General features: G+C 38.4%; 1 protein-coding gene across 6 annotated transcripts in view; it reads left to right on the forward strand.

Moving 5' to 3' along the window:
- The window catches only part of rbfox3b (RNA binding fox-1 homolog 3b), a 329,672-nt gene that overhangs the window by 255,051 nt on the left and 61,689 nt on the right, over positions 1-12,932 (forward strand). For all 6 annotated transcript variants that reach the window (XM_089128114.1, XM_039667225.2, XM_089128113.1 and 3 more), the window contains one exon: positions 7,974-8,210. In XM_089128114.1, coding sequence (XP_088984240.1) covers positions 7,974-8,210 — 237 coding nt within the window. The remainder of the gene's footprint in view (positions 1-7,973; positions 8,211-12,932) is intronic.

Consider the following 12,932-nt stretch of genomic DNA (forward strand, 5'->3'; position numbering starts at 1 on the left):
AAGATGTGGGGGAGAGTAAATTATCAGGAAATGTTAATTCTAAAGTGAACTAATCCTTTAAGCACTGTTGACTGAAATGTTCTCTGAGGAACCAATGACATCACTGTGAAACCCCGCTTTTGGAAGCTTTATTTTTTCGAGTGTTTAGTATCCGAGGTCAAGCATCGCAGGGAGATCATGAGACGTTGAGGTCGTGGCTCAGCTCTGTCTGAAGGGAGAACCGTCGAAACTGAGGACACACACGCTGTTTGTTTTGCCAAATTTATTCCCTCACAAATGAGGTGTAAAAACGGCACAGCGGAGCTTTCAAGCGCGCCGAATGAAGACTAATAACCGGCGCCCGATGGACAGACCTGCTGTAAATTGGCCTGCCGCCCCCTCCGCCGCTCTTTCTTCCCGTTGTTGTGCTGTAATTGGAGGGAATGAGGGGGAATCCTCCACATCAGGAGCCGATCGCACTGCGAGTGTGCTGGCGTGGGTTATCATATAGCGGACTCAGGTGCTAATGATCAGGTTTGGGTCTGTGGTTCCTGCGTACAGTTGGTTATTTCATTTACACTCTCTCTGACCTGATGTAGTTACTGTACCGCCCACTTTATGTAACTTTTTATGCTTTTTTTTTTTTTGAGAAATGATTTCATTCAGTTGATCAAATTGATCAAAAGGGACAGTAAAGAAAAATCCTGTTCTTTTGAACTTTCTATTCATCGAAGAATCATGGAAAATACCGGGAAAAATATGAAGCATCGCAACTGTTTTCAACATTGATAATTATCATAAATGTTTCTTGAGCATCAGATCATCATATTAGGATCATGTGACACTTAAGACTGGAGTAATGATGATGATAAATTCAGCTTTGATCAATGGGATAAATTACATTTTAAAGGAGTAGTTCACTTTAAAAAAAAAAAAACTTTTGCTGATAATTTACTCTCCTCCATGTCATCCAAGATATCCATATCCAACATTGTTCTTACTTAATAACTTTACTTAATGTCCAATAATAAAAAAATAAAAACATTAAAAATTAATTACAACCGTTACAATTTATTAATTTTTTTATTTTTATTATTTTTTATTATTTTTTATATATTTTTTTAAATAATTTTTTTCTCTTGTACGTATAATTGTAATGTTAAAATCAAGAACAGAAAAACAAAGCAATTCATTTATTTATGCCGCAATGCACTCTGGGATTACACTTCCTCAGAACACAGACAGAATTAAGTTGACACAACTTAAATGGATTAAGTAAGAATAACGTGATGCAATTAAGTTATGCTTACTTAATGAAATTAAGGCAACAAGTTTGCATAATAAAATTAAGTAAACTGAACTAATTGATTTTAACAGTGTTCTTTCTTCAGTTGAAAAGAAATTCAGACTTTTGATGAAAACATTCCAGGATTTTCTCCATATAATGGACTTCAATGGGAACCAAACGGTTCAAGGTCCAAAAGACGCTTTCAGTGCAAAACTGTTCAAAGGGCTTTAAACGATTCCAGACAAACGATCGCTCATTTAATAAATAAATAACAAAGTTTAAGTTTTATTAGCTCAAATGGTCGCCTTGCTCTGTTCTGTGATGCGTGTTCGTGACTCTCCTGTTCGAACTCGTTCATCAAAATGAACAAATCTTTTTTCATAAAAAAAAATTTGAAAGTGATACTTTACTTCTGTTCTACTGAGATTGACCTCATGCACCAGAGAAACGTGGGCGCCGTCATCTTTAGAATATTGTCTTTGAACTTCCGTTTTTGCGGTCGCTCTGTATATTTCTATGGCATCGCTGTCGAGGAGTAATTAGCCGGTGAGGTGGATTTACTTATTGTACAGTTAACAAAAGTTATCATGAGCATTGTAATGTTTATCATAAGCATTGTAAAGCAGATGTCTTAATAAATGTCGACCGGGATTTTTTTTTACGAGCAGTTCATTCATACCTAGGGTTGGGTATCGTTTGAATTTGAACGATTCTGATTCCGATTCCTTGTTTCGATTCCGGTTCCTAAAGATTCTCGATTCCGATTCTTTTAAGAGGCAGGGTCAAAAAAGTTTAGCTAACGGTCTTTCTGAAGGAAATACTCCTTTTGTCACAAATTTTGCATTTTGCCGAGATTTCGTTATTTTTAGAAAAGTGAAGCCACACTTTGGACCGCCGACGTAAGCTACTCATGTTCGACTCGCCAACACTTCCGGTAGACGCTTCTTCGTTGGTGTTGTTCAGCGGTTTCTTCTTCCGGTCGACGGACTGTGAATATCGAAACTAGGAATCGAAATTTTTACTTTTGAACGATTTCGGGAAAAACGAAAAGTTAGTCCCGGTTCCAGTCGATACTCGATTCCTGTTACCCAACCCTATTCATACCTATGCAAGATCGCTGTGAAAATACAGACCGGAAGTCAAAAGACAACAGAGCGCAATGCTGAAAAGGGGCGGGGCTACATAAGGTCTATACAGTAGTGAACATTTGAAGTGGATCAAAAGCTTTCATCAAAGTTATTCATGAATTTTGAACAATACCCGTTCTTGTCTTGAGCTTTTTTGATCCACTTCAAATGTGGACTACTGTAGTTTACATCAGGAAGAGTTGAGTCACTGAATGCTGATATTATGTAAATATGGGCGGTCATATGTTAATTAGCTCATGATGTGCTATATTAACCTATAGAAGAACGTATCTTTTTTTTAGATCATGAATAAATACAAATTCCCAGAAAAACTGAAAAAGTCTGTCTAATGTGAGAGGTGTCTCCCTGACATCTTTCTGAAGGTGTGTGTGAGCAGTAATTAGTGTGTGTGTCTGTGTGATTGTGTGTGAATCGAGGGCAACGGCCCTGAAGGTCTCTCCAGTACGCTGGCGTCTCCTCTGATTTACAAGCCTTTTTTTTCTGGTCTGGTTCATCTGCCCCCAGAAAATGTGTTTGTCACACACTTCAGAGCAGCAGTGGAGATCAGACGGCAGCAAGCGTGGCTTTGTGTTTCGCTAATAAGCTCCTTCTTCTCCCCGTGTGACTCGGAGCCCTTTTTAAAGAGAGAGTGTGTGTGTGTGTGTTTCACTGCTGCGCTGCTTTGATACTCAATGCTTTGTTCTGTGTTTTGCTTTGCATCATGAAAGTGTGTTTTCAGAGGTGTTACGGCCACTGGAGTGTATTTGCAGGTTGGTAAGTTGAGTTTGAGTGCTTTTGGGACTGGAATACTTGCATACTACAGAGTATTTTATAATATTTGTGATCTTTACTTTATAATAATTGTTAAAATGTTGTAGGGGTCTGAGGTGTTTTCTGGGCCCTGGAGATGTTTTGACATGCTCTGACATTTGTGCTTATTTCTGTTACTTTATTATTTTCATGGCTAAAGTCTGATTACACTGTATTCAGCTCAAACTCTGCTACAATAATATGTCCGCAGCATGTATGTAAAAGTTTGTAGTTTTGTGGAAATTACGTTAAATACGCAGTTTGTGGGGGGGGGGGAAGTCATTGAAATAAGGCCATAAAACCCATGCTGAATATATTTAGAATGTTTGCTTCGAAACAATGTGAAAATCATCCTGGCCACTCATTCACGTGAAACAATTTATTGATCGACCAATCAGAGCAGAGTAGACCAATCACAACAGACTGGGCCATCTGACCATCAGAGCAGAGTAGACCAATCACAACAGACTGGGCCATCTGACCAATCACAGCAGAGTAAACCAATCACAACAGACTAGGCCATCTAACTAATCAGAGCAGAGTAGACCAATCACAACAGACTGGGCTGTCTGACCAATCAGAGAAGAGTAGACCAATCACAACAGACTGAGCCATCTGACTGACCAATCAGAGCAGAGTAGACCAATCACAACAGACTGAGCCATCTGACCAATCAGAGCAGAGTAGATCAATCACAACAGACTGGGCTCTCTGACCAATCAGAGAAGAGTAGACCAATCACAACAGACTGGGCCATCTGACCAATCAGAGCAGAGTAGACCAATCACACCAGACTGAGTCATCTGACCAATCAGAGCAGAGTAGACCAATCACAACAGACTGGGTCATCTGACCAATCAGAGCAGAGTAGACCAGACCAATCACAACAGACTGAGTCATCTGACCAATCAGAGCAGAGTAGATCAATCACAACAGACTGGGCCATCTGACCAATCAGAGCAGAGTAGACCAATCACACCAGACTGAGTCATCTGACCAATCAGAGCAGAGTAGACCAATCACAACAGACTGGGCCATCTGACCAATCAGAGCAGAGTAGACCAATCACAACAGACTGGGTCATCTGACCAATCAGAGCAGAGTAGACCAGACCAATCACAACAGACTGAGTCATCTGACCAATCAGAGAAGAGTAGACCAATCACAACAGACTGGGCCATCTGACCAATCAGAGCAGAGTAGACCAATCACATCAGACTGAGTCATCTGACCAATCAGAGCAGAGTAGACCAATCACAACAGACTGGGCCATCTGACCAATCAGAGCAGAGTAAGCTCTTAGAAAGGAGGGTTAATAGAGGCAGTTCTTTATCAATATGTTTCAGACACAGAGAAAAGATGTGATGCCGTAATGCATTCAGGTATTTTGAGGAAAATAAAGTGTTTTTTGAATTGGATGCACATAAACCTATTGCTGGAGACTCCAGATCAAAACTAGGAGCTTTTAAAATAGCATAATAGGGCCACTCTGAGGTGATAGACCTGTGATATCACTTCTAATTCATTACACTGTAAATGAAAGGTCATGTCAAGCAAAGTGCCTTATGGGAAAGAGTTGCGTTGGGCTTTGGTTCTACACTGCACATTTTTATCAGATGTAGTTTTTGCATAATGTGCGCTCATAAATAAAGTATCACGTTCTTCATCCTTGCTGTGGGTTTGATCTTAATGATGTCTGCGCTTCTGTGCGAATAGAGAGTCGCTCTGAACTGATCTGGGATCAGAATGACGCAGCAGCAGAAACACACACTCAGCAAAGACACAGAAAAGGTTGATTTTATGGGTTCTGTAGGAATATTAAACGTGCGAGAGTCAAACTGGGTAACGAGAGGCAGCCGAGGAGAGAGAGAGAGACCCAACTTTTTCAGTATTTTATGTCATCAGTTTTAACATATCGATTATTCTGCATATTTGTTGCCACTTTCGTTTACAGTATATATTAGCGTTTTGACATTGAGTGACTTTTTTTTGCCGCCACATTAAAAGCATGGGTGTTTGTGTCACTTTCGGTGTGATTTTGCTGTAGAACAAACAAGCGGAGATAAACCCGACGCGCTGATCTCACGTCACATTTCCGCCAGCTTTAATTGGGACCTGCGGTTTGTTCAGGAACTCTGTGTAGATTTAATTCCCGCTCATTTACAGCGGCTGACGGTTCTCGACTCATTAAGACTCCAGGAAAAAGATCTGCAGGAACAACAGCTGATACAAACACCAAATAACCACGACCAACAGGCCAACGGGAAAAATCCAGTGCTTTTATCTTCCTCCTTTATCTGTTTAATACAGGTTCTTATATATCTATTTATTTGAAATACTGCCATGGACCACAGTGATCTATATCTTATATACTTTTATATATAGAATTGAACCTTCAGACAAAATATTGTAATAATAACCCCCTTTCGCCTTCAGAACTGCCTTAATTCTACATGGCATTGATTCAACAAGGTGCTGAAAGCATTCTTTAGAAATGTTGGCCCATATTGATAGGATAGCATCTTGCAGTTGATGGAGATTTGTGGGATGAAGCTCCCGTTCCACCACATCCCAAAGATGCTCTATTGGGTTGAGATCTGGTGACTGTGGCGGCCATTTTAGTACAGTCAACTCATTGACATGTTCAAGAAACGATTCGAGCTTTGTGACATGGTGCATTATCCTGCTGGAAGTAGCCATCAGAGGATGGGGACATGGTGGCCATAAAGGGATGGACATGGTCAGAAACAATGCTCAGGTAGGCCGTGGCATTTAATCGATGCCCAATTGGCACTAAGGGGCCTAAAGTGTGCCAAGAAAACATCCCCCACACCATTACACCACCACCACCAGCCTGCACAGTGGGAACAAGGCATGATGGATCCATGTTCAATCTGACTCTACCATCTGAATGACTCAACAAAAATCGAGACTCATCAGACCAGGCAACATTTTCCAGTCTTGGTGAGCTCTTGCAAATTGTCGCCTCTTTTCCCTATTTGTAGTGGAGATGAGTGGTACCCGGTGGGGTCTTCTGCTGTTGTAGCCCATCCGCCTCAAGGTTGTGTGTGTTGTGGCTTCACAAATGCTTTGCTGCATACCTCGGTTGTAACGAGTGGTTATTTCAGTCAAAGTTGCTCTTCTATCAGCTTGAATCAGTCGGCCCATTCTCCTCTGACCTCTCGCATCAACAAGGCGTTTTCGCCCACAGGACTGCCGCATACTGGATGTTTTCCCCTTTTCACATCATTCTTTGTAAACCCTAGAAATGGTTGTGCGTGAAAATCCCAGTAACTGAGCAGATTGTGAAATACTCAGACACCAACAACCATGCCACGCTCAAAATTACGCTCTTAAATCACCTTTCTTTCCCATTCTGACATTCAGTTTGGAGTTCAGGAGATTGTCTTGACCAGGACCACATCCCTAAATGCATTGAAGCAACTGCCATGTGATTGGTTGATTAGATAATTGCATTAATGAGAAACTGAACAGGTGTTCCTAATAATCCCTTAGGTGTGACATATTGAAGTTAATTGTATGCATAGGCCCAAATTGTCAATAATACGATGATATTTACATGATTCGTTTCATGATGTCAAAGCTCTGTGGTTTAAAAACATAATGCAATGCAATACAATGATTATTGACCGATGAACTAATAAACCTTCCTCAAAAGCCTGATGATCATATTTGATGCTCGCATTTGAGCATGATTATTAATATTTTTTTATTTTTAGCAGAAAAATCAAGTTGCAACTAAGTTCCCAGATAGCAAACTGACATTGAATCAACGTGGGAATATGACATCGAAACAACGTTGATCTGACATTGTTTTGCTCATCGAATTAACGTTGAACCAACGTCAGACGCGTCATTCTTTCAAAACTAACGGAAAATCAACTTGAAATCAACGCGTTGTTTCAACGTAATGAAAGCAAAACAATTTTCGATTTTCATTTAGCTTTGAAGAATGCCGCGTCTGACGTTGGTTCAACGTTAATTCGATGAGCAAAATCAACGTTGTTTCAATGTCATGAGAGACGTCGTTTCCACGTTGATTCAATGTCAGTTTGCTGTCTGGGTTGCTTCTGTCTTCAGTGTTCATCTTGAAATATTGAGGTTATTCCTACGTTAACGTTATAGAAATCAGTTCAGATTTCTCCATCAAAAGACACATGAACCACAAGCTGAAGGTGAACTTTTTTTTTATAAAATCCCTTTTACTTGCTAAAAACATATCAGTCAGAAGACAGAAGGCGTGTAGTAGTTTGTGTACAACAGTTGATCATTTCCATGCCTTTGAAATGTGTGTATTAAATATGACACAGCTTTATAGGGAAGCTTGTAGCTTGACAAACAACACCACTGAGCAGAAAGTGTTCGTGTGAAGACGTGTTAAAGCGTCTGTGTGAGCGCCGACCGCTGTTAACATTAGTAACCTGTCAGGAAAATCAAAGCTCTCAGTCAAAACATCGTAAGGAGACTGATTTCCTTTTTTCTGCGCTGTGGAAAAATCCCAGTGGCCTCTGTAGTCCTCCGAGCGGCTCCTACAACACAAAGTCTGTTCATTAGTAATGATCAAGCGTGTCTGTAATCATCCGTGAGATGTGATCGTTGTTTTCCTGGCCTATTTAAAGTGCAGGGCGGCCCGTTTTCCCTGATCGGCCCATCCGAGGCGCGCTTGGGAAGAGAAGAGCATTCGGTTTGAACATACGTGAAGGCCGCAGGGGTTTAATGTGCGCTTTTGTTTGCATTGATGTTTGCAGGGTAACCAGGAGGCCAGCAATCCGGCGGACATGGCCCAGACGTACACCCCTCAGTACGGGCATCCCCCGCAGAACGAGTTCAGCGCCACACACACTCTTCCCACGCAAGACTACGCGGGACAGAACCGCGTCCCGGATCACGGCTTGACGCTCTACACGGCGGCACAGACTCACAGCGATCTGGCCAACGCTGACAGCAACACGCCAGCCATCAGCAGCGGGAACAACACGGCACCGGTGCGTCAAACACACACACACACACACGTGCTCTCTGTGGAAGCTTGTTGAGAGGAAAAGGCCAGACAAGAAGACATTTAAGACTATTTCTCTCAATTATGAAAATGAAAATGAGTCCGAATTGCAAGAAATAAACGTAGAATAGCAAGACGATGCAAACAAGTTTTGACAATTCTGAGTTTATGTCTCAAAATAAACTGAGAGAATTGTGAGATGTGAACTCATTTAAAGAGTTAAGGTCCTTGCACACTGAGTGTGTGCAAAATTTTCATGCGTGTGTCAATCATGTTTGCACACTGCCTCCGAAACTTTGCCATAGCAAGCATTTGACAGGGGTTTTGACTCAGTTTGCAAGGACCTTTAGAATTGTGAGATATAAACTCCAAATCGAATTGTGAGATGTGAACTCAGAATTGAGAGATATAAACTCGCAATTCTTGGAAGGAAAATTGTATATTCCGTAGAGAGAAAAGAAAAAAACGAATTGCGAGATGTAAACTCAAAATTCTAAGAAAACAAGAAAGAATTGCAAGATGTAGTGTCAGAATTATGAAAAAAAGACAAAAATTGCAAGATATAAATTCAGAATTGTAAAAAAGACAGAATTGAGGGACCTAAATTCAGAATTCTGAAAAAGACAAAATCGCAAGATGTAAACTCGGAATTCTAAAAAAAAAGGATAGAATTGCAAGATGTAAACTCAGAATTGTAAAAAAGACAGAATTGTAAGACCTAAATTCAGAATTCTAAAAAAAGACAGAAATGCATGACGTAAACTCAGAATTTAAAAAAAGACAGAATTGTAAGACCTAAATTCAGAATTCTAAAAAAAGACAGAATTGCATGACGTAAACTCAGAATTTAAAAAAGACAGAATTGCAAGATTTAAACTCAGAATTCTTAAAAAAAGACAGAATTGCAAGATTTAAACTCAGAATTCTAAAATAGACAGAATTGGAAGATTTAAATTCAGAATTCTAAAAAATACAGAATTGCAAGATTTAAACTCATAATTCTTAAAAAAAGACAGAATTGCAAGATTTAAACCCAGAATTCTTAAAAAGACAGAATTGCAAGATTTAAACTCATAATTCTTAAAAAAAGACAGAATTGCAAGATTTAAACTCATAATTCTAAAAAATACAGAATTGCAAGATTTAAACTCATAATTCTTAAAAAAAGACAGAATTGCAAGATTTAAACCTAGAATTCTTAAAAAGACAGAATTGCAAGATTTAAACTCAGAATTCTTAAAAAGACAGAATTGCAAGATTTAAACTCATAATTCTTAAAAAAAGACAGAATTGCAAGATTTAAACTCAGAATTCTAAAAAATACAGAATTGCAAGATTTAAACTCATAATTCTTAAAAAAAGACAGAATTGCAAGATTTAAACCTAGAATTCTTAAAAAGACAGAATTGCAAGATTTAAACTCATAATTCTTAAAAAAGACAGAATTGCAAGATTTAAACTCAGAATTCTAAAAAATACAGAATTGTAAGACCTAAATTCAGATTTCTAAAAAAAAGACAGAATTGCATGACGTAAACTCAGAATTTAAAAAAGACAGAATTGCAAGATTTAAACTCAGATTTCTTAAAAAAAGACAGAATTGCAAGATTTAAACTCAGAATTCTAAAAAATACAGAATTGCAAGATTTAAACTCAGAATTCTTAAAAAAAGACAGAATTGCAAGATTTAAACTCAGAATTCTTAAAAAGACAGAATTGCAAGATTTAAACTCAGAATTCTAAAAAAGACAGAATTGCAAGATTTAAACTCAGAATTCTTAAAAAAAGACAGAATTGCAAGATTTAAACTCAGAATTTAAAAAAGACAGAATTGCAAGATTTAAACTTAGAATTCTAAAAAAGACAGAATTGCAAGATTTAAACTCAGAATTCTAAAAAAGACAGAATTGCAAGATTTTAACTCAGAATTCTTAAAAAAAGACAGAATTGCAAGATTTAAACTCAGAATTCTTTAAAAAAAGACAGAATTGCAAGATTTAAACTCAGAATTCTAAAAAAGACAGAATTGCAAGATTTAAACTAAGAATTCTTAAAAAAAAGACAGAATTGCAAGATTAAAAAAGACAGAATTGCAAGATTTAAACTCAGAATTCTAAAAAAGACAAAATTGCAAGATTTAAACTCAGAATTGTAAAATAGACAGAATTGCAAGATTTAAACTCAGAATTCTTTAAAAAAAGACAGAATTGCAAGATGGTAACTCGGAATTCTGAAAAAGACAGAATTGCAAGACGTAAACTTAGAATTCTAAAAAAGACAGAATTGCAAGACATGAATTCAGAATTCTAAGAAGTTGTCCTAATAAGAAAATTCTGACTTTTTTCTGCAATTCTGAGAGAAAAAAAAGACAGCATTTTGATATATAAGCTCAGAATTGTGAGATAAACTCACAATTACCATTTTTTTCTATTGTGTAGATATAAACACAATAGAAAAAAGAAAAGAATTGCAAGATGTAAACGTACTTGTACGTACACCGGATTTGTTCAGTGTACGCATGTTTTAAATTACTTCAACTAGAGTTGAGCTACTGTTTTTTTTTTTACGCTAGTCCTTTTGAAATAAAAAGTAAAAAAAAAACAAAAAAAACATTTCCCCCTCTTTTTCTCTGCTGTCCTGCCATTAAACGTGTTTGCATTTCTCTGATTTCCTCCTGACATTGCTGCAGTGCTAATGCTTTGCTCTTGAATTATACATGGCTTGTGTTGCTCCTCATTTGTAAGTCGCTTTGTATTTATATAAATCTGCTTCCTTTAATGCGAATTATCAGTAGTTGTGTTTTCAAACAAGTCGCTTTTCTGTTTATTTAATGACTTACCCAATCGAATTACTATAGTAACTGCACGTGTTTCCCCCCCCAAAAAAATCTTACTTTTCTCAAACTTTTGAACAGGAGGTACAGTATCAAGATGAATCTATGGTGAAAAAATGGTAAAACAAAATTGTCTCTATACGACAGGAGGATATAACCAAAGAAAATTCGTTCTGCAGGTGTAGAAAGCGATTATATTTTAATGAAGGAAATGCAAATACTTCCAACAAAACACAAGAGGCCTGTGAGAGTCAGTAAGTAAAATACACAAAGAGAAAAGCCTCATATTGAGGGATTATGGTGTTCATCTAAAGGCAGCGGACTGTTTTTCCCTTTCGCATTGATGAATCGTTCAATCAACAAGACCGGGAACGTGCATGAAGACTATACAATTAGATTTTATTGCCAGCAACTATCAGCAGATCTCATTGAGTTCACGTCTCTTGACTTCATTAGATGAACTTGTGTGGACGAGGTTCGCCTCTCGTAATATAAGCCGTGGAGGAGCCTGTGCAGTGTGAGACGTCGTGTTTCGGGAGTACATGCTCCTCTGTCCAAAATAATGAGCAGTGAGAGACCGCTTGACACCGCTGTAATGATGTGTCACACACTGTGCTGTTATAATGACATAATCACTGTCATGTTTGGCCCTATCTCTCGCTCGCGGACAGAGTGACAGCAAATAAGAGCCGTGTCGGTTTGCATCATTCAGTCGGGACATTAATTGATGCTACTGTGTCTAAATACGACACTTTATGCAGTGCATTGGGTCCTTATGCTGTTCTGGTATTGTGTTGATGGCATTTGCAAGTGTGTTCTCTTGACGATGATGCGGGTTTGGTAGTTTAGTGGTTTCTTCTTCCTCTTCTCCTCCTGGCCTGTTTTCTTTATGTCTTCAGAGGAGTGTGAACATGGTGTAGCATGAATAATTTAGCGTAGCAGAAAGGTGGACACGCTCGCTAGTTAATCTCGCTCTCTTATGGTCTCTCTCGGAGGCTCACGGCCCCGTCCTTAAATTATAAATTATACGTGCGCTTCATTGGGCATAATGATAACCAATTCGTTTATGTTTTGTGTTTGTTATAAAAAATAATGTATTAAAATCTTTAAAACTTTTTGCTATTTTAATTCAGTTTTACATTTACTGAGCTTTATGCTTACAACAAGAAAAATAAATCAATAGAAAGAATGAATTAATTAACGAGCGAACAAACAAATGAACGAACGAACGAATGAAAGAAAGGATGAAGGGAAGAGAAAGTAAAAACGAAGGAATGAAAGGAAGAGGATGAGAAGGATTGAACAAAAGAAAAAGAGAAAGGACAAAGGAACGAAATTAAAAACAAACGACTCGCAAAGAACAAACGAAGCACCCAAAAATGAAAAAAGAAAGAACAAAAGAAAGGACAAATGAACAAACGTTAGAAAAAGAAAAGGACAAATGAACGAAAATAACGAATAAATAATGAACAAAGGAACGAAAAAAATTTACGAAAGAAAGAGTGAGTGAGTGGGAGTGTGTGTGTGTGCCGACCACGATTTTCTGTACAGAGGTAAAGGGAAGGAGGCCTTCACAGGGGAGGGACTAGTGACACTTCAGGAATGCGATGTCGTCATGTACAGGCGCAGGTCCTTCATCAGATCTGGATACAGCCTGGATCCGGCGGACTGCGGTAAACCTCGGGATAAACAGAGAGACTAATATTAGCGTAGACGTCATCCATTTTATGATGTAACCAGTACATCAGGATTTATGGGAAGTGTTCCCGGTTCCGGCTGATTTAATCGATGCAGCCTAAATTGAATTTAGGAAGTCTATAGTGTGTTGTGTGTATGCTAGGCCAAAGAGATGTGTTTTTAGTCTAGATTTGAACT

Source organism: Pimephales promelas, chromosome 3 (genome assembly GCF_988280905.1).
Source record: "Pimephales promelas chromosome 3, fPimPro1.hap1.1, whole genome shotgun sequence".
NCBI classification, from domain to species: Eukaryota; Metazoa; Chordata; class Actinopteri; order Cypriniformes; family Leuciscidae; genus Pimephales; species Pimephales promelas.